At 41.2% G+C, this 22,008-nt stretch overlaps 1 protein-coding gene across 2 annotated transcripts in view; it reads left to right on the top strand.

Moving 5' to 3' along the window:
- Positions 1-293: 293 nt before the first annotated feature.
- GFM1 (G elongation factor mitochondrial 1) overlaps positions 294-22,008 on the top strand; it is a 44,934-nt gene continuing 23,219 nt past the window's right edge. For both annotated transcript variants that reach the window (XM_044434388.1, XM_044434386.1), the window contains exons 1-10: positions 294-432; positions 2,222-2,374; positions 6,763-6,895; positions 8,557-8,761; positions 9,761-9,877; positions 10,159-10,309; positions 15,299-15,453; positions 17,381-17,465; positions 17,654-17,791; positions 20,258-20,359. In XM_044434388.1, coding sequence (XP_044290323.1) covers positions 385-432; positions 2,222-2,374; positions 6,763-6,895; positions 8,557-8,761; positions 9,761-9,877; positions 10,159-10,309; positions 15,299-15,453; positions 17,381-17,465; positions 17,654-17,791; positions 20,258-20,359 — 1,287 coding nt within the window. In that variant the 5' untranslated portion in view covers positions 294-384. The remainder of the gene's footprint in view (positions 433-2,221; positions 2,375-6,762; positions 6,896-8,556; positions 8,762-9,760; positions 9,878-10,158; positions 10,310-15,298; positions 15,454-17,380; positions 17,466-17,653; positions 17,792-20,257; positions 20,360-22,008) is intronic.

Here is a 22,008-nt window from a genome sequence, read left to right as displayed (position 1 = left end):
TGTACAGCTTGCTGGAATGGCTGGCGCTGACATGGTCCCGGAATAAGCCTTCACTCTGAAAACAAATCCTAGGTTAAAACACCAAAGAGCCCAGGAACATGAAAGAGGCAGAACACCATGAGGAAAATAGCGTTTCTCTCCCACTCCTAGCACGCTCCGCGGGGAGCGGCGGCCACCTGCCTCCTTGGAGCCTTCCCTCCCTCCTCGGCCACAGGTGGCGCTGCAGGAGCCGTGCGCTGGAGAGGCGACACGGTCGTCTCTCTGGCCACTTCTATGGTCCCTCTGAATGCTCCGGAAGCGCTAGCCGGCTGGGGCAGGAAGTGGAGCTCGAGAAGTCGGCGTGACTTTAAGCGGCCGGGTCTGAGGGAACCTGCTGTTCGCACCATGCTGCGGGCCCGGCGGCTCCTGCGGTCGGCGTTGCCTGGGCAACAGGTAGGGAGGGCAGAGAAGGCGATGGGGCGGCGGGCGGGCTGGCCGGCCTCTGTGGATGCGCGAGGGCGGGCGCCCTGCCAAGAGGGCTTCCCTAAACTCAGCTCTCTGCGCTGTTAAGGATTTCGAGAGGCCTGAGCCCTCTCCTGGTTAATAACAACACAGCCTGCGATACTGGGACATTCCAGACAGGCAGAAAATCAACAGGTGAAGCTTTGTCGTAATGGGAGAAACTGTTCCCCTTACTTTCTTGTTGTCACTCACCCACTGAGAGGAAATGCTTTCTGTTGGAGAAGATGGGAGGGCTTAACGACATACATCGTTTAGCCCCCAGTCCAGGCAAACTGCTCGTTTTAAAGTAAACGATTGCTCCTAGTATTGGGGAAGGATAGAAGTGAGTTGCTTTCACAGCACCCTGTCAGAGCAGTTTGGAAATCTTAACTTCAGAATATGTGCCTTTAAATCCCGGTGGAAAATAGATAGCTTACGTTGAATTACTGCAAATCTTAGGTTGTCATGAAAATCCAGCACAAAGTGCTCTAATTTTCAAGACATTAAATCTCAAGATATTTCCATCAGTAGGATAATGTTTGAAAATGGACTATGAAAACAGCTATCCTGGTCAGGAAGATGCTTCTAGAGTAAGAGCTACATACTTTCCATCATTATAGAAGCTGTTTGGTGTATACAGAGAACAAGTACAAATACTGACAATCGACCATGGATCTTTTGAACTGGTAAACTATAAATATTGCCATTTGTTATGTCAGATGACATAACTTACATTTGTGTTTTAGGAAAGATACCACTGATTAGTACCTGTGTGCCCAACTGTATACAAAAAATAACCTAAGTTTTGGCACCCAGGATTTAAGTTAGCTGGTAATTCATATATCCCATCTCTCCAAAATATTTTGCATTTTCAAATGGTTAACAATGATTGCAGTCCTGCTAAAACTCACCACTGACCACATACTATGATCTGTTGTGGCAGTTTATTTTGCATATGTATGAGAGCAGCCATTTTTCAATAGTAATGAAAAAAAAATCAAACAGTTGGATCATGATTTGGATAGAATGCTTTTAACCACTACCAAGAGCTTTTCTAAGAAGGAGCTGTTTTGAAATCTCAAAATGGACTATGTAAGCCACCTATCTTGGAATAACCAAGCTTGCATGGTAGCTGGGGAAAAGAAGCTACTGCAGCACTTTCATTGCATCTCCTTTGCAATCTACCTCATTACCGCTGTGGTAGGGGTTCTGGAAGCAACTCTTACTGTGCACTTCACTGAGCTTAGATGACAGGGCACCTGGCAAGCAACAAGGCAAATCATTTGGTGCACGACCAGCACATCCAGCACAGGAGAAAAAAAGCCATTATGCTTTCTTTTCCCTGGTGATTATGTGAATCCAGTCAGTATGTACTGTTTTAGGCCCAGAGCTGGCTATGTTGCACACTTACTCTTACTGCATCTAGTATTGCAATGTACCATTGTAGCAATACTCAGTACTTGATCTGTAATGAATGCTTGCTAGTCTGTTGCCAGAATTACTGAGATGGCACATTCAGAATTTAAACTATCAGATGCCTGGTAACTTCTGCCGATATAACTTGTTTATCTCAGAGGCACGAATAGTACAGCATGGAGCAATTGCTGATAGAAGAGCTAAGGTAGCTTTCCCAACCTCCAGACTGGACAACAACTCCTATCATGAAAATATTACACTGAAGACTTATCTTTATCATATGCGCTTTTGTATTCAGTATTTTTACAACATTCTTGTATTTCAGGTGTTCTTAAATGGCTGCAGATGGTGTTCTTCAGGAATTATTCCCAATGAAAGGATTCGTAACATAGGAATTTCTGCACACATTGACTCTGGAAAGACTACGTTAACTGAGCGCATTCTTTTCTATACAGGAAGGATAGCACAAATGCATGAGGTACTTCTGAATATGTTGTTTCAGGTGGTAAATATATGCTGAGTGCTTTATGATCTCATTGTTTCAACTGAGCATCCCAGTGGGGCAACCCTTGTAGGGTGTTGGATAGAACTTAAAAGTACATGCAGAGGCCTTATAATAGGGGGTACTTGCAGGAATTCTGAGGCTGCTTTTTAAAAAATAGTTTTTAAAATGTGGGAAATGATATGAAGTTTGGTTAACATTTTCTTCTCTTACCTATGTAATTGTGAGAAGAAATTGTGATGTGCTATCTGAATCTGGAAAGAGATAGCACTTTGGATTTGTGTAGTGTATTTAAACTTGAGTTAACATCAAAGTCTTGCCTCAAAAACGAGCTGTAAGGACTACATTCAGGGAGGAAAACATTGTATTTGAAGGCACTGTGATATAACTTGGGAGATAACTTATCTTGAAGCACCTACCCTAATAACCTGTTTCCTTCTGGGTGCAATTCAAACTGCAGCTTACCTCTTGTCAATTCTTAATGGCCTAGATTCTGCTTTGCCACCAGAATAAACGCTCCATGTGTAAGTCCTAGCACCCTTTATGGTCTGCTGGGAAGGGCCGTTATCAAACTCTTACTAGGCAGAGATGTAAGTTTTGTTTTATGAAAGGGCAAAACCTGTTTGATTGTACTTCTCTCTTTATGGAATCAGTTGTCCAGCAAACCCTACCATTCCAACAGCTGAGCATTTAATTGGAATTAAGGGAGCAGCTGTTCTGATTTCCTTTTAAAATGTGTTTCATTCAGCAATTCTTTGACCTTCTGGCAAGTGTCTTAGGTACTATAAAATTGTTTGTATCCCTCCTTCAGAGGTTGGAAGTAGCATTTTGACCTCAGGAACGACTCAGAAATCCAGTCCTACTCCCCTGTTCTCTCACAGCCAGTGCAGAGAGGACCATACTAGCTTTGCCTCTGAGTTCAGAAAACCATTTTTGTTGGAGGAGGAAATGAGGTGTTTTATTGAGCAGGGAGGAAGGAATCTCCCCTGAATGTACATTACCTTGGGCCACCTCTAGCCTCCTTCCCTCTTCCTCCAAAGCACCCTTGCTAAACAAGCTTAAAATCTTTTCTAGCAGAATTTGCAGGGTGGGAGGATGGGAAAACAAAGATTGTATCTCTCTCTGCTTTAGATCTTTTGATTTATTTCACTTCTGCACTGCAGTATCCAAAGCTGTCTGGGCGGTTTATAACAGATGCCTCTAATGGGACTTGATCCCTAGATATGGTCCTTCTAGTTTCAAATATCAGGTTGTGTTGTTGTGAGTTGTTCTCTTGTTCTTACTGCAACAGATACAAATTTAGCTGCTTTCATTGGCAACATAGGAATTTTATATCATCCATCACATATTTGATAAAAACATTGAGTTTGGCCCCATACTGACCAAATTGCCAGGAAAGCAATCATATGTTGTTGAACTCCAACAGAGAAGTTACAGAACAGGATGTTTTCTGTGGATTCTACCTTCTCATTGTTAGAAGTGTTTGACCTTGAAGAAGGATGATTGTCTACCTACTTGCCTCAAAGCATTTTGGATACTGTTCATAAATTTTGTGTGCTGAAAAAAAATAGCTATGATGCTCTTTATTCGTTCCAAGTATAATTTGTGGGAAGCATGCTTTGGAGGCCAGATAGCTGTGGGAGATCTTTCTGATCCCCAAGACTTAAACTTTGACAATGTTACTTGGTACCTAGAAATCACAACAGGTGAAGAGCTCTATTAGGACCAACCAAAATGGCACAAAATAGTACTGAACTCTTCTTCAAGCTGAAAAGTAAGCAGAATGGGAGCAGCAGAGGATGAAAAATGACTGACCATTTATTATTATTATTATTATTATTATTATTATTATTATTATTATAACATTTCTATGCCGCCCCTTGCTGAAGCCTCGGGGCGGCTTACAACACAATAAAATACATTGAAATACAATAGAACATAATAAATTACCATTAAATACAAAATACAAAAAATACACTGAGTTACGAACATAATAATATAAAATTAAAATTATCAGTATAAAATAAGTAAATAAATAATATAGGAGGAGAAAAGAGAAGGAAGAAGAAAGTTGCCCTGGCCAGATCATATATTTTAACAATTAAAATGATGTTTAAATAAAAAGGGCTTTACCTGGCGCCGAAAAACCAGTAACGACGGTGCCAGGCGGACCTCTTTGGGGAGTGAATTCCATAGGTTGGGCGCCACCGCAGAGAAAGCCCTCCTCCGACTACTTACTCTCCTAATTTCTTTCATGGAGGGTTCCCGGAGAAGGGACTCTCCTGCAGATCTCAAAGGGCGGTCGGGCATATACGGACGTAAGCGCTCGTTCAGGTAGCCAGGACCCAAGCCGTTTAGGGCTTTATAGGTCATAATCAACACCTTGAATTGTGCCCGGGCTTCAATGGGAAGCCAGTGAAACTGACGGAGGACTGGAGTCATGTGAGCATAACGCCCCGTCCCTGTCAGCAACCTGGCAGCTCTATTTTGCACCAATTGAAGTGTTCGGACTGTCTTCAGGGGAAGCCCCACGTAAAGCGCGTTACAGAAGTCTAGGTGGGAAGTCACCAGCGCGTGTGTCACCGTCGCCAGGCAGTCGTACCCCAGGTAGGGGCGCAGCTGATTAATCAGCCGAAGCTGAAGGAAGGCGCTCCTCGCCACCTCTGTCACCTGAGCTTCCAATGAAAGCTCCGGGTCGAGGAGTACTCCTAAGCTGCGGACCTTGTCCCTAAGAGGGAGTGTTGCACCATTCAGAACCAGGTCAAATCCACCCTCTCCGAAGCCCGATCCGCCAACCAACAGGACCTCCGTCTTGTCTGGGTTGAGTTTCAGTTTATTGGCCCTCATCCATTCCATTACCTTGGCCAAGCACCGGTTCAGCACAGCCACTGCCTCACCTGGATTAGTGGAAAACGAGAGGTAGAGCTGGGTATCATCAGTGTATTGATGATTCCGCAGCCCACACCTCCTGATGACCTCTCCCAGCGGTTTCATATAGATGTTAAATAGCAGAGGGGATAGGATGGAGCCCTGTGGTACTCCATGGCATAGCTGCCATGGCGCAGAGACATGGTCCCCCAGCACTACCTTCTGGAATCGACCGTTGAGATAGGAGCGGAACCACTGCAAAGCAGTGCCTCCAACCCCCAATCCCGCTAGCCTATCCAGAAGGATACCATGGTCGATGGTATCGAAAGCCGCCGAGAGGTCCAGAAGAACCAACAGGGATGCACTCCCCCTGTCCTTCTCCCTGCACAGGTCATCGTACAGGGCAACCAAGGCAGATTCAGTACTGTACCTGGGTCTGAAGCCGGACTGAAAAGGATCCAGATAATCAGTTTCATCCAAGAGTGCTTGGAGTTGTCCCGCCACCACTCGCTCCAACACCTTGCCCAGAAACGGGATGTTGGCCACATGTCTATAGTTAGTGGCCATCTCTGGATCCAGTGACGCTTTCTTCAGGACCGGTCGTATTACCGCCTCCTTTAAAGGGGCAGGCACTCGACCCTCCCTCAGAGAAGCGTTAACCACTTCCAAGATCCAGGTCCCAATCCCGTGCTTGGAGTTATTTATTAACCAAGACGGGCAAGGATCCAATAGGCAAGTGGTGGGACATACTCGTCCAAGCACCTTGTCCACATCATCGGGCCGCAATAATTGAAATTCCTCCAATAATTTTGGACCAGACGATAGCATTGGCGTCTCCCCAGAGACCTCTGATTCATTAGTGGAGTCCAGCTCGTGACGAATCTGAGCGATTTTCTCCCTGAAATGCCTGGCAAAGTCGTCACAGCAGGCCTTTGAGGGTGGCATCGGATCTTCCTTAGGACCCGGGTGAACCAGGCCTTGTACCACTCGAAAAAGCTCCGCCGGACTTAAGGTGGAATGTGGGAAATGTTAGCAACAATTTCAGTGGAATTCTAATACATGTCTACTCAGAAGTAAGCTTCAATGAATTAAATATGACTTCCAAAAAAGTAAGTGTCTTTATGAGGATAGATTTATTTGGTTCAGTCTGTGATGGGTGCAAGATAATTTCATGATATTCCAAAGGCTGCTGGAACAATGAAGAAATAATGACTGTTCTCCCATATTTCATCGCTGAAAAATCAAAGTGAGAACTTGACAGTTTGCTCTCTATTTTGTGGTATTTTAGTGGGTCATGATGAAGTTATTAGCCTGCTGAGACTCTTGGATTTATTTAAATTTACCAACGTGGCTACCTACCTCTTAGGTAACTAGGATTAGATACAGGTTTTGTTCTGTGAATTCTGTATGGGGTGAAATGCAGCATCTTGAAACAAATCTTTGCTGTGCAGAAATATTCTGATTTGTAGAAACACATGTGCTTTCTTTCACCCTAGGTAAAAGGGAAAGATGGGGTTGGTGCTGTCATGGATTCGATGGAGTTGGAACGACAGCGGGGGATCACTATTCAGTCTGCAGCAACATATACCATGTGGAAAGACACAAACATTAACATAATCGACACCCCAGGTAGTGCAAACTCCTAGCATATTCATTCTGATTGCAGCCAAAAGGAGATCAGTTGCATTATTTTCTTACCTTGCTTTCAGCAGTTCAGAAAATGGTATAAACATTGTTGTGTAAGTTCCCTCAAACCAAATGTATTAAATGGAACATGAACTAACCCTGTTATTTTTAATTGGAGATTCAAATGCCTAAGATCACCAGTCATGTACCACATAGCCCAGGTAAGGTAGACATGAAGTATGGCCTGCATGCCTTTTTACAAACCACATTCCTATTAACATGGTTCCAAAATTTTGTAGTTTCTACCACTGCTTTCTCAAGGTTTATTTTTCTGCTGTAGATCAGAGATTCAGGCATCTTCAGTAGGATCTTTTCTGCAAAAATGGGTGTGTCTTGAAGTTTAAGTTTCCCTGCGGGTTTGGAGGGTGGTGTACCAGTACTGTGCTTTTCCAACACTGACTTAAACTGCCCTTTTAAATGGAACATTTGCTGTCAGATCTTTGCTATACAAGAAGTCCACAGTTCTTCACAAGAATATCATAGACAGTGTTTATGATTTATGTATTGGATGCTCTTCCTCCAAAGAGCTCAGAGTGATTTACATGGAGCGGTTTTATCCACATAACACTGTGAGGTGTGCTGGGCTTAGAAAGAATGACTTGCTGAAAGCTGCCTAGAGTGGACTGCTATGCTTGTTTGGACAGGAGTCAGGCCTGCAATTCCCTGTGTACCCCAGCCAGCCGTATTTGCTGGGAGCAGTGGGGCTTATTTCTGTCTAAACATGCACAGGATTGCATCTTTAGTGAAGTTTGGGCTTGTGGGATTTTGATGTGAGTTTCTTACATTGAAACCCAGTTGCCAGCTTTAAATATAGTATTACTGTACATTGGTTTTCAGGAGATTAACTGCTGCTCCAGTTGTTCTATGGTAAGGTTGAAAAATGTGCACTGTGGCATGTTGACCACTCCAGTTTTGTGTAGTAGAATATCTAGGACTGGGGAGGCCCAATTTCAAAACCCAGTCAGCCATGACACTCACTGGGTGACCGTCACTCAGTCAAACCTGCCTCACAGGGTGACTGTGAAGATACAGTGTTTGAGGAGAGCCCATTCTGCTATCACGAGCGCCTCGGAAAAAGTTGGCATATGCATATTATAACAGATGAACCAAGATCAGCTTTATTTCCATCTTTTTCTCTTTCCATCCTTTCAAGTCCTATTTGTTAATTTTGCTTGTATTGCTATATTTGTCTACCTCAAATGAACATTTCTTAGTGTCTGGCTTTGATGCAATGCCAGGCTACATTTATGATTTAGGAGACCAAGTTTGACAGCATTAAATTCTTCTACATACTTCTTGCTTTGAATGCACTATATTTGTAAAGGCAATTTCCTGAAAATTGATTAGTGACCTTAAACTGCATGAAATGTTGTGTTTCATAGAACAGTAGAGTTAGAAGGGGCAGAAGGCCATTGGGTCCAACTCTCTCCGCTCTGAGATGGCTCTCCAGTTGCATCTTTAATGCCTATAGTGTGGGAGAGCCCACAACCATTTCTGAAGGCCACTTAGAACAGCAGGAGAAATGAATGAATGCAACAGAAGGAGGAACTCTAACCTGAGAAGAAGGTTTTAAACATGCTGAGAAATTTTTGTGTCCTTTTCAGGGCATGTTGATTTCACCATAGAAGTAGAAAGGGCACTGAGAGTTCTCGATGGAGCCATCTTGGTGCTGTGTGCTGTTGGAGGGGTCCAGTGCCAGACCATGACAGTGAGCAGACAGATGAAACGATACAATGTCCCATGTTTGACCTTTGTCAACAAACTGGATCGAATGGGCTCAAATCCAGTCAGAGCTGTGCAGCAACTCAGGTATGAAGTTATACCGGTAACCCCCACCCTCCATTTTCAGATCTGTATTGATAATGTACATGTATGTATGGCATACCATTCCAGACAAGTGCATTATGCCTCTTAAGTGATAGGTGGATAATGTGTACAGCACTGAGGATTCCTTACAATAATGGGTTGATGCATCCCTAGTTGGCCCTTCTGACTCGCTTTAACAGCTTTCATGTGTGAGATGAGTACCAGCCCTCCCTGTTGTTCTTCTGTCTTAGCAGTACCTGAGCTAGACTTTGGATATTTTATATGGCGTTCACTTGCTGGTACAGTGGGAATTCTGCTGCCCGTTATACAGGCAGAGGCTAGATTTCCAAGAACAAACACTGTTCTCAAGATCTCATTGTTTGTCTTTCTGAACTTTTTGATATCGTAAATAAAGACATGTGGGAACAAAAACTTCCAATGTTTTTGCAACCATGCCTGGAGGGTGCGGGGGTACATACAGGTTGTCTGGGCTCATTTCTTTCATCTATTCTCTCAGCAAAAATGCTAGATATATATACCAAAAGGACTTTTCTTATTTCAAATACTCTACATATTGAGAATAAGTCTTTCTGGATCAAAGCTTCCTTTTTGTTTGTATTTTAAGGTGCCTTTTAGAATATTTGTTCCAAACAAGAATATGTAGGGATTCTTAAAATTAAGAAAATTAAGAAAAGTCGCCCAGCCCCGCCCAGCCCAGTGTGTAGCTTCTTCCCAAAAATGCCATCAAAAGCTCTTAAAACACTCCAGGTGCATGTTTTCAACAGCACCTGTGTAACGTAAGTGGGATGAAAGCTTTTAGGGAAAGGTCTTATCTGATTTTATCTGCCATTCTCACCTTCCAGTCTAGAACCTTATTCAACCTGCACTTTAGATCTTCAAGGTAAGGTGTAAGGTGTGCTTGTGTAAGGAGAAATAGTTCTCATATTTGGAAAATTATGTCTGTACTAGTGATTTTTATTGGATAATTTTTTACCTTCACAGAGCCAAGCTGAATCAGAATGCCGCCTTTATTCAGATTCCAATGGGATTAGAGGGAAATTTCAAAGGGATCATTGATCTCATTGAAGAAAAGGCTATATACTTTGATGGTGAATTTGGGTAAGGTTTCTGAGCAATATCTAACATAGAGAGAATTTATCTCAGGATCATGCTATTGGAGAAATTCTTTTCCAGAAGTAGAATTTAGTGCTTTGCTTGCTGAACATGGATTAGTAAGGGTAACCGTTAGTATTTCGGATCTCTTAACACAGCTCTCCCCCTCACCCTGAGCTGACCTTTCTCATACTGAGGACAACTGGATTTTTTTTTATGCCATATTTCTGAAATATGTTGTTCCATGACAGAACACTGATGGGCCATTCACTCTCCCTCTTTTCTAGCCAAACTGTAAAATATGATGCAATTCCTCCGGAATACAGAGCAGAGTCTGCAGATCGCCGCCAAGAACTTATCGAATGTGTTGCAAACATAGATGAAGAGCTTGGGGAGATTTTTCTTGAAGAAAAGATCCCAACCATAACTGACTTGAAGGTAAAAGGATTTAACAGTTTGTTTTCCACAAGGTTGTCAATATCTTTGATGTATGGCTTCCACCATTATCAGTAGCTGTGTTTTGTATAGATAAAAGTAAATATGGTTGGGCACTTTCATAGGAATTATTCAGAATTAAGGAATTTAGCTCAATACTTATTTCATGTCCTATAATAAGCATGGTCAGTTTGTGGTGGTCCTGATACTTTGTTCTGCAAGTCCCATCATCCTTTACCATTAGCAACGCTGACTAGCGCTGATGAGAGTTGAAGACCAAAGCGTTTGGAGAGCTATAAGCTCTTGACACCATCCAGTAGTGATGCATTCCTTATGTTTTCAGATAATAAGGTTAGCATTTATGTAGTTTGAATATTCAGATTGTCTTACTTACATAATCTCAGTAATGTTTAAAACAATTGTGTAACCCTAAGGTAGAACTATTTGTTAGTCCCATAGTGCACATAAAGGATTGAGTGGAGCTAACATGACTTGCCTGAAGTGCTTCAGTGCAATGAGATTTTAAGGAAAGACTTCCAGATCCACAGCTCATTCTCTTTGTCTCTTTACCAGCCGAGTCAGGCATGCTGGGTGTTGAAAGTATTTGGGGGTTTTTCCCTATCTGTCTGAACACATAGGGGAGCTGCTTCAACCCCATCATCATTTTTCCTTCTCTGTGCTTTTTCCAGTGAAAGAATGTCTTTTTTCAGGCGGAGCACTCAGAATTCCACACAATACTTTAAGTATACTCACATTAGAGATTTGTATAAGGGAGTACAATCTTGGCAGTTATATAGAAAGTTCCTTTCCTAATTATGCCTAATGTGGAGTTGTCTTTTTCACAGCAGATGGACACTGCCTTGACATGGTCATCAAGCTGTTCACCACAACCCTGAAATCCCTTTCTTGCCAGTCACTGCTAGCTCAAGTCCCATCAGTTTATACCTGAAAATTGAATTTTTTTGTCCCAGTTTGTATCAGTTTACTTGCTTCTGTTGAACTGCATTTGCTGTTTTGATCTCATTCTCCCAGTTTGGAGAGATTCCTTTGGAGTTCCTTATGATCCCTTTTGGTTTTATCCACTCTAAATAGTTTGATGCATGTCAGCAAGCTTGGCTGCTTCACTCCTAATTCCAGATTATTTATGAATAGGTTGAAAAGCATTGGTCCTAATACAGATCCCTCTGCAACTCCACTGTTTACATCCCCTGTTTATTCCCATTCTCTGCTGTCTGTTCTTTAACCACAGTTACTGATCCATAAAGTTCCAGCCCCCTGCTATTTCATAACTACTAAGCTTGCTCAGGAGTCTTTGTTGAGGAACTTCTGTCAAAAGCCTTTCAGAAATCCAGGTAAACAATGTCTACTGGATCACTCTGGACCTTGTGCTTATTTACATTCTCAAAGAAGTCTGAATAGGTTGTGAGGCAGAACTTACCTTTCTGGAAAGGGTATAGACTCTATTTATCAACCATACCGGTGATCCCTTGGACCTCATCCTACTCAGTTGTCAAAATGGGTGGTAGTTCCTGGAACCATGTCCTTTTGTGTTCTGTCATGGTGGAACCTGGGCAACTCTTCTTTGCTTTACTGCCCATCTGTTGTGTTCCCATTCAGGCACTGCACTGTCTAGTAATTAGTTTAGATGACTGTACAAATGTATATGATTCCCAGGGGCAAAAGGCTTTTAAGGTTGCTTAGCGTCATTCATACCCTTGCCTTCTCCTCTTTTATGTTCTTCTAGCTTAATCATTGGGGTCTACCAGTTATTCCATTCTAGTAGATACAACACTGGTATCAAAACTTTTGCTGAAAATCTCAGTTCAACCAAGGTTTATTTGCTTTGATTGGACAAATTATTGGGTGTTCTGGCCTCAACTATAAATTAGGCTTGCCAAGTTGAACAATAGATTACTTAATTGGAGCAAGCAAAAACATGGCTAAGCTGAGATTTGAATGTATAAATGTCTGGGTCATCATTACCTCACTGGGTTGTTGTGAGAGTAAAAGCAGGCATGTATATCCTGCAACTCAAAAACACTGGGCTGTAATTATATATAAATGAATGTGGATTAATGGTTAGGAAAATGTTAGCAAAGCGGTTACTTTGTAATGTGTTGATTATATAGCCAGCTTGCATTCAGAGACAGCTTTGTGTGCTGCAGAATCACATTTCATTGCCTTCAGGAGCTGAACTTATTTGCACTCCTAGACAGTCTGGGTCTGCAATATCTTTGTCATGACACTCTGCTGCTATCCAGGGAAGTAGCAGCCTTTCAGTGCCAGGCATTAAGAGCCACAAGTGACCGGAGGAGAAGATAGCTGTCAGCTGCTCAGTGTGAGAGACAAAGTTTTGACAGATCATAGAGGTCATCTGCAGTCCCTTTTTTTCTGCCTTATAAACACATATGTAAGATTTGGGCCTGTACATCTGTACTGTTTTGAGGCAAAATCTAATGTGGCTGGTAGATGATTTTATTTTTATTGTATTATGTATATCCTCCCTTTTCCCCCTTTTTTGCAAGGAACACAAGGCCACTCACATAATCTAGCTCTCCTTTTTAGCCTCATAGTAACCTTGTGATGTAGGCTAGACTGAGCTTCAGTGACTTGATACAAAGTCACCCAAGGATCATCCTGGCCAAGTATGGACTAGGAACACAGTTTCCAGACTTTCAGTCCAACACTACTATGTCACACTTACTCGGAAAGTCTGCTTGCAGGCAGAAATGTTAAGAGTGACTGGGTTTGGATAACAAAGCCCGGTGTTGTAGGCACAGCTTGCATATGCAGTCTCAACTCAGGGATTGCTGTGTTGTAGGAATCTGGAGGGCATAGGTTATTTGAGGGTAAAACAACACTTGCATAACCAAGAAACTCTTTGCAGGGTATGCAAGGTTGCCTAATGCCTGCATAACCTATGCTTGCCAAGTATGTGTGGCATTACAACTCTGAACAAAGGTTGTATATTCAAAATGGAGGTTGCATGCACTATGTATGCACCACAGGTAGGCTCCTGTGCCATGCAATCAACCCCACTATCTTTTCCCCGCTGCCCCCTTGTGTCTAACTTCAGGTGCAGTTGGTGTAAGCAGACACTGCTTCACCGTAGCTGAACCCACTTAGGCAAGGAGGGAATTTGGCTTGAGGACTTGATGAGCATGGAAAATACAGCTTTGAATCTGGAAATAAACCTCCTGTGACCCTTATTAGCCTTTGATGACTTCATGATTTAGAGAACTGCTTCATGGTGTTCATTATGCAATTGTTCTCCAGTTTATTCCACCTCTTACACAACACTTAAAAGGAAGAAATCCATTTTAAGTAATGCTGAGTCATCAGTTATTCCTAAGGGTCAAAATGCACCAGAATTCTGTTGAGAGTATTAGTTTGGAACTTCCTTTTCATGCAGCCCATTGGCCAAACAATTTAACGGGCCTTCCCTGCCAATGTTTGAAAATTCAGCAGAAATATTTAAACCTTTATTTATTTTATTTCAGAAATAAGTTCATGTGTTCATAAGACTGCAGCCTTGGAGTCTTTTCATTCTCTTTCAGAAACATTCTGTTTCAGAAATAGTCAAATATTTATTTATTTCTGTTTGTTCTGTAAATACAGAGCCCATTCAGTTCATCTTTGTGTTTCTTTCACAGAACACATAATTAATGTCTAGAGTTACTGTCATGGGATAATGGCTTTGTTTAAAGGGTTAGACAAATTTGCAGACACCCTGCCATTTCTTCTAAGAGCGCATTCAAGTTTTCAATGCCAGGTAGCTGGGAAGGAAAATGGGACCATCCAAAAATAGGGAGCAGTTTCTGCAAACTCATGGAACTTCAGAAGTACAATCGTGTCTGAATTAAAAGACAAATAATTATTTGTTTTAAAAACTAACCAAAAATGGCCTGACAAGCATTTGTGAATTTCCATGCTATACAGAATATTGGGGTGCCATGTTGGGGTGGAGAGGAAGCTGAAGGTGACAGGATGAAGAGGGAGTTGGCCTATAATTGCTTTTAGTATTGGGGTAGAAATTAGGGAATTCATGTGTTGTAAAGTTAGGACTCTCCTCCCTGTACAATATATAAATGTGTCAGGAGGAAATAAAAAGGACTCCTTTTCCCCTTTCCTAGTCTCTAGAATCACTGTGACCTGGTTACCACCACTATATATAAAATGCTCATATTCAGCGCTAGCTGTTCCAGACTTTAGCCTTCTAATCTGAGCTGCTGCATGAGGTATTCGTCTCAGCAATCGCCTCTTGTACAGTACAGCTGCTGCCAGTCTATCTCAGGCAGAGGTGTCTCCCAACACATAAAATGTTTAGCTCAGCAGGGAAAGGCCTCAGAGGTGAGACAGAAAAAGCTGTCCCTTTTCCTCACTCTGCATCCTTACCTGGATGTAAGCCAATTTGGTTGTGACATCTGTCAGCCCATTGACTACCAAGCTAGATTCAGCTGATCTGGCTGGCTAGGTAGGTGTCCCCTTCCTGCTCCATGTGTGTGCCTCTCAAAGCTGAACACTTGGTGGAAGAGGATGATTATCTGAGATAAGAGTGTCCCATTCTTTGGTCAAGAGCATATGATAGCTTCCTTACCCCTGATTCCATGCCTGAACAGGATTGCTTGGCTTCTGTTCTAGCCTAGCTCAGGCCATCAACAGGAGCATTCCTCTAGGGGCTGGTCCACAACACATCAGGAGGGTGCCTGGCTGGAGATGGCTGTGGTAGAGAGTTTGTTTCCTTTGTGCATTTTAGCCACCTCTGGAGATAGCTGGAGGAAAAATATTGCAGGAAGAACAAGTATCCTATTTAAAAGATACTTTGATCTTTTTCCATGGCAGAGAAAAAAGCAGCAAGTCTATCTCTATGCTGTCTAGTTACAAATATTTTCTGACTATGTTTTCCATCTGGTGGGTTGCATGTACTGTTAGTTCTCAAATGCAGAATTCTCTTAACAAACATTGAATCATAAATGTTCCACTTTTTTCTAGCATGCAATCAGAAGAACAACTATCAGTAAATCTTTCACACCTGTGTTGGTTGGGAGTGCTTTGAAGAATAAAGGCGTACAGCCTCTTTTGGATGCTGTTCTAGACTACCTTCCAAACCCATCAGAAGTGCAGAACTATGCTGTTCTCAATCAGGAGTGAGTATTCAGTAAAAATGAGCAGAAGAGCTCTAAGTCATACAGAGTAAAAACTATTCCATACTACTATCTCTTGGATGTGAAAGGTCAGCATGAAGGAAGGAATTAAGTACCTACTATGATATGCTTTCTTCTAAGATCTGAACTACTTGCCTGACACAAATTTACTTGGGAATAAACTTCATTGATCTTAATGGCAGTTTTGCCTTACAAAAGAATTCTGCTTATTCTAAAGTCTTTTAATTTAGTTATAAGCAGGAGCACCAGTTCTCCCAGATAAATTATAGTGCATGAACCAGTTAACATTTTCATAAAGAGCTGTTGTCCATCCTCAGCATTTTCTTTTTCATTTAATTTGGGAATAGATAATACTCCTTATTATAGTTAACACATTGACCTGGTTCACACATAACATGAGCAGGGCTGACTAGGTGAACAGCCTGTGGATGTTTCACTACATCTGGCTTTACTCAGCAACCCATGAGCAGCTCCTTTGTAGATTGCTTAATGTTACATCCAAGCCCAGACATTGGGCTATTGAGCTATAACTAACCCAGCAGGTTTATCTTTTGCTTGTTGGGTTAACTGTTGCATTGTTCAGCTCCTAAACAGCTTGGCATTCCAAGTTTGGATGCCAAGCTCAGCTGCTCATTGATTGTTAAGTAATAGCGTGGATTGCAATTGCTATGTGTAGACTAACCACTAGAGTGAATATAGTTTAACTATTAGTTCAAAATGTTACTGTGGAGGATCCAGATCTAAGACATGTTGATTTTGATTCTGCACAGCGCCATTGCCTGCAGTTCTTCTTAAAAGGAAAACTCTGTTTTATGCAGAAGGCCAGCTGAATACTTCAATCTATGTCATGCTAGCTGTGGGTGGAAACTAGAAAGAAAACTCGCTTTCCCATCAAATGTGGAAGAAGCTTGTATGTCAGTTATAAGTTGAAAATAATTAGTTTGTTAATCTGTTGAACTAGAAACCCATCTGTAGCAACTTTAAAAGACAACTTATTGTGGCACAAGCTTTCATAGGATAGAGCCCTTTTTGTCAGATTAATGAAGTCATCTCCTCAACTGGTGGGTGCTTGTTCATGACCTATAGGCAGTAGACCTGTGAAAAGATCTGGAACTTTGATTAATCAGACAGCAAATATTCACATCTGGTTAAAACATCATTAAGAACCAGTATGGTGTATTGATTAAGAGAGCTGGACTGTGACTCAGGAGATCAGGGTTTTAGTACACACACTGTCATGAACCTCATTGGGTGAGTTTGGCCAGTCGCCGCTTCTCAGCATAGTCTACCTGACAGGTTTGTTTGATGACAAGGTGGAGAGGAGGAAGCTCTTGTAAGCCACCTAAGGTGCCTTTCAAGACGAAAAAATGGTGGTGTGTAAATGTGATATAATATTAACTGCCACAACTACTGCTTGGTTTAGCTAATTCCTTCTTACAAGTAATTTATTTAAAGCATGAAGTCTATACAACAGCTTGATTGTTGAAGATGGACACAGGATTTTTTTAAGAGATGAAGGTGCTATGATACAGCCATTGTTGCTTGTAGTAAGGATGCTAATCTCAATGTCATCTCTAGTAAACTAGTTGTTGATTTTTTTATAATGATATAAAACCCTGAAAAGTCTCGTTCAACCAGAATTAATATTGAGATGATAGAAATAGGAATGTAGAAAATGACAGCAAAGCCACTTTCATATATTACCATCAGCTCTCCTAAAACACAATTGTCTGTCTTACAGGGCCAAATAGACAGGGCTCATCTTAAGGGGTCTAAATCTCCCATAGGTCTTCTGGGCCTGTTGAGAATGCTTACTTAACTAGATTGACATAAAACTCCACAGCTAGAGCAGGTTTATAAACACTGTTAAAATACTGTAATTTAAACTACTTTTGTTCTTTTAAAAAAGGAATTCTGAGGAAAAATCCAAGCTGTTGCTGGGTTCTGCCAGAGACAATTCCTTGCCATTTTTGGGTCTGGCATTTAAACTTGAGGTAGGTTTATTTGTTCTTTAGTTTGATGATGTTTCTGATTAATAGAGATGCATTGTCTCCATGACAACCCAGGACAGTAGTAGTGACCATTTGTTATATCTTGGTAGTTTATTACACTAATTTGTCTCTTGGTATCCCTTTTTTTTTGCCTCCCACAATACATGTGCTGCTGTTTTTTGCCCCTGCAGGCTGGACGGTATGGGCAGCTCACTTACATTCGCGTTTATCAGGGGATGTTACAGAAAAGTGATTACATCTACAACACCAGGACCAGGAAAAAGGTGCGGGTGCAGAGACTTGTCCGCATGCATGCAGATATGTTGGAGGTGAGTTCATACATAATATGTGAGGCGTTTTTATTGCAATTAAGAGTCAAAAGAGAAGATCCATATGATACAAATTATTCTTATACAATTTGTAGCAAAGTCTTTCTAGTCAAATAAGGTGGCAAACATTTTAGTTCCTTGCATGCAGAATATGGTTTCATTTCCAGGTAATTATATCTAACAATTTCTTGCCTAAGTGATCTGGTTTCTGATGAAAGGTTCTGTAAGTCATAGCCCATTTTGGCAAAGTTCTTTTAACATTTAATTCCTTATGTAGTATGGGCAAATGAGCATTGTTCATGCTGCGGACAAATAGGTTTGCCTGTTCTCCAAACAATATTGCTTTGAGCCAGCAGTAGGAATTACTGTTGGTGACCTATTATAGCTGGGAGGTGCCTCAGAGATCATTTGGTCCAAGCTTCTACTAGTGCAAAGAATCTACAGCATCCTCGACAGATGGCTATCCAGCCTCTCCTTTAAAACCTCTGACCAAAGAAACCTGCCCACCTTGTGTGACAGTGGATTCCTCTGCCCTTGCTGCAGTCAAAATAAGACGTTTTTTAACAAATGCTGCCAACGCTTCTCAGAAGGTTTTACAATACTCTCTGCCCTGATTTATCCTATCCTTCCCTACCTGTTCCCCCTTTTTATTTAAAGACTTTTTTGTTTAAGGAAACTGCCCCCACCCACTGTCTGGTAACACTTACTTTCTTTGCAAAACGTGAAGATCTTTGTTTCAAGGATTGAAACTGTCTAATTGCAGGACTCCAAATTGATTTACTTCTATAGAATTTGCCTTCAAATGCTATGGCTTTAAAAAATAATGCCTGAAAATTAGATCAGTTTGGGTGCTCTTTTTCTTGGGGCAGGAAAAAGAAATGTGATTCTTCAATTTGGTTGACCATTGGCATAGGGCTGTCTCTGAATTTCCTGATATTTCAATATTAAGAGTTAATTCCACCTTAAGAATTGTGGCTGATAACAGGGCTTTTCCTGAAATGCAAGTTTCTGAACACCAGGTGGTTATGATTTAATCAAATTGATTTAAATCACTAGTCAGTAAGACTAGACTTAAATCATGCTTTTCTATGTAATTTGCATGAATGCTTGCCTTACCCATAATTAGAGGAACTTTATTAAAATATTCCCAATCTGGATCTCTTTTCCGGCCTGCTGCCATTATAGGCTTTCTCTTCCAGGGAAATAATATGATAAAACCCACATCCAGCCTCTTGTGGAGTATTCTGCTGAAAAGGTTTTCCTTGAATGTTTACAGCTTGCCCTCCCCCCCCCACACACTTAGCTTCTTGTACAGATCTATTCCACTCCCAACAATCTTCTATTTGCTGATTTTTTTGAAACTTAGCCCTTAAGAGGTAAGAGGTTGATTCTCTGTACATAAATTTGCAAAGAAACAATGGGATTAAGGTCTTTTTTTCAGCTCTGCATGTTTATTTTATAACATTTTTCCTGTAAGAAGAGGCATGTGATCTCTACAGACATAAATTCACAGTTTTGAGAACTGTAAAACCAACCATCTGTGATAATATCTTCTAGAGAGAGAAATTGCCGAGTAATCTTACAGAAACTTCTGGAAGAGCATGACATTGTGAATGGATTAATGGAATTCATTTACCAACATTGCATGAATATACAGCTTCATGCTATGTAATTAAAAACTAATCCTAACTTCATGATGAACAACCTTTGGACTATAATGCATCTTAAACAGATAGATTTTTTTCCGAAAAAGCATTTTATTTTAGAACTGATTTAAATAAAAACTTCCATTTTTAAAAAAAATAGTTGCTTATGCTGTTGGGAAGCTTCTCATTACTTGATTAATTTCTGCATTCTTACCCATTTTAATTAACTTAAGCATTGGGTGACTTGGCAGGAAAAAGAGAGCCTCTGTCTGAGATGGGTTGGGGCTAGTCAGCTTGTGCCTCTCTTACTGTATACTACTGGCATATGCCAGTAAAGAATGGACATTTTACCAGTGTTTCTTGCTCTGAAAATAACAAAGGCCATGTTTCTCAACCTGAAAACCCCAATCGTGCACACATTATTACCTGCAAACATTGTTATTTACCAGTGGATTTTATGATGCTGTTAAATAGATTAATGGGATTAATGTACTTTTTACAGTACAAGACTACTCACTTCCGTTGGTAACTGCCTTTGAGAAACACTGGAACAGTTTCCTTCAAGCAAAAGATTATACTTTTAGGTGAACTTTTATCAGGCAATCAGGGACAGACTTTGAAGGTATATGTAGGGAACCTTATCACTGTTGGTAGAACTGTTCAGCTGCTGTTCAATAAGCCTATTCTGTCTACCTACCTACCTGATACTACAAGTGGGTTTCACTTGAAACCAAAGTATTAGATCTTCCCTGCCATTTCTATGAATATCTATTCTTGTCCAGAGCTGTTAAATGAACCTAAATACTCTTTGTTTTCGTAGGATGTAGAACAAGCTTATGCAGGAGATATCTGTGCATTGTTTGGCATTGACTGTGCTAGCGGTGATACATTCACTAATAAAGCTAACGTTGAACTATCCATGGTAAGTTCCCCCATAGTTTAACTACTATATCTTTCTTTATTAATTTTGAAAAACTATCCCAATTTTTCATCACAGTATAAATGCCACCCTTACAAAATAAACTTTTTAATTTGGAGCGGGGGAAGGCACTTTTATTTTTGGAATGATTTTACAGCTATTACAAACTTTTTAAAACAAATGCATAACAATATCTATGCTTAGACTATTATAAGTTCTCCAGCTATGAAAGGGCATAATCACAAATATACAAGATAATGAATACCACTGCATGTTTGCTTTCACTGTGACAGTGTTAGGTTCTCTTATGCATAAAATTTTATTTTGATACTCTCCAGAAGGGAGATATTTGAATGCCTCATTTTAGGAGACCATTCACCTCCAGCATTCGATTGGATTGGCAGGGGGGTAAAGAGGAGGAATTGGAAGCGGGCTTAAGACGTCTCTCCTCCCCTTCAACTGGGCAAATCAGAAGAATTCCATGGTTATTGAGCAAAGGCTTTATCTGAATCCGCTTCCATTTTTTCCTCTAAAACTTGCTCACCCCAGATAAAATGTTAGAAATAAAATATGGTTTGAGTGGGTATGGTCATCCAAGCCCTGCATGAGGTGAATGCAGTCATACTTGTCAGCAAAGGAAATACTTTGCATTGTTTGCAAATAGATGAGTGTTTAGCAGTAAATATAAACAAATTAGGTTTGTGCAGAGCCTATGAACACCTAGCAGAATGGTACAACTAGTCCCACTTTTCTAACAAGGATATCTCCATGGTAAATATATGTTGAATTCACACCTCTTACATTTTTAGGGTTGTTTCTCAAAACCACAGTATGTGATACAATTTTGTATATGTACATAATATAGACACTACTGGGCCCAGTTCAAACACATCAGTCTCAGCCTAATAAACCAGAGCTTACACACTTTGCTTTTGCGCATCAGAATGTAGTAGTTTGGGAATTTATTATTTAATCAGTTACCCATTACAGTCTATACACCCAGGTGGCTTAGTGTGTTGTCCAAACCCAGAGCACTTCCCAAGGAATAATTATAAGCCCAGCTACTGGGCTTATAAACCACCCTGCAACACTGTAGCTTGATGTAGAGTTTATAAGCCACCTCTGGGTTTAAAGGGTCATCTGATCTTGGATGATGGTTTAAGCTTTGAGTAGCCAAAACGGTTGTTGCTTTGCTCAAGCAGTGACACTTGGGAGTACTTGTCAGAGGCTTTCCATGCTACAATAGCATTCTGCTTGGCCTCCTCTAAAGGAAGCCAAACAGTGTGTGTACACACACACATCTAATTGCTGCTGCTGCTGCTATGCAATTACTGTTGCAAGTGGGGCACAGTACAATTTGCCACCAATCCCAGCAAAGAGCCTTTTGAATGGTGGATGAGGTACTCCAGTCTGGTTGGAACAGTTTCCTTGCTCCCACCATCCTGAAATGGCAGGCAGGAACTGCAGGAAAAAGGAGACAGTACTAACTAGTCTATTCATGAGTTAGGATGAGGGCTGTCAGCAATCCCTGCTTCACTTCCCTTGATGCTCCTGCAGTGCCCCTCCTGCAGGAAGGCTGAGGGGCAGTTAGTGCCTCCAGACTTCCACTGTACCTGATTATGTGTTGGCACAGTTGTAGGAGCCTTGCTAAA

This window comes from Varanus komodoensis, unplaced genomic scaffold, assembly GCF_004798865.1.
Source record: "Varanus komodoensis strain SLA01 unplaced genomic scaffold, ASM479886v1 scaffold28, whole genome shotgun sequence".
Taxonomy (NCBI): Eukaryota; Metazoa; Chordata; class Lepidosauria; order Squamata; family Varanidae; genus Varanus; species Varanus komodoensis.
The sequence above is the reverse complement of the archived record's forward strand: the minus strand, read 5'-3'. Positions and strand labels throughout refer to the sequence as shown.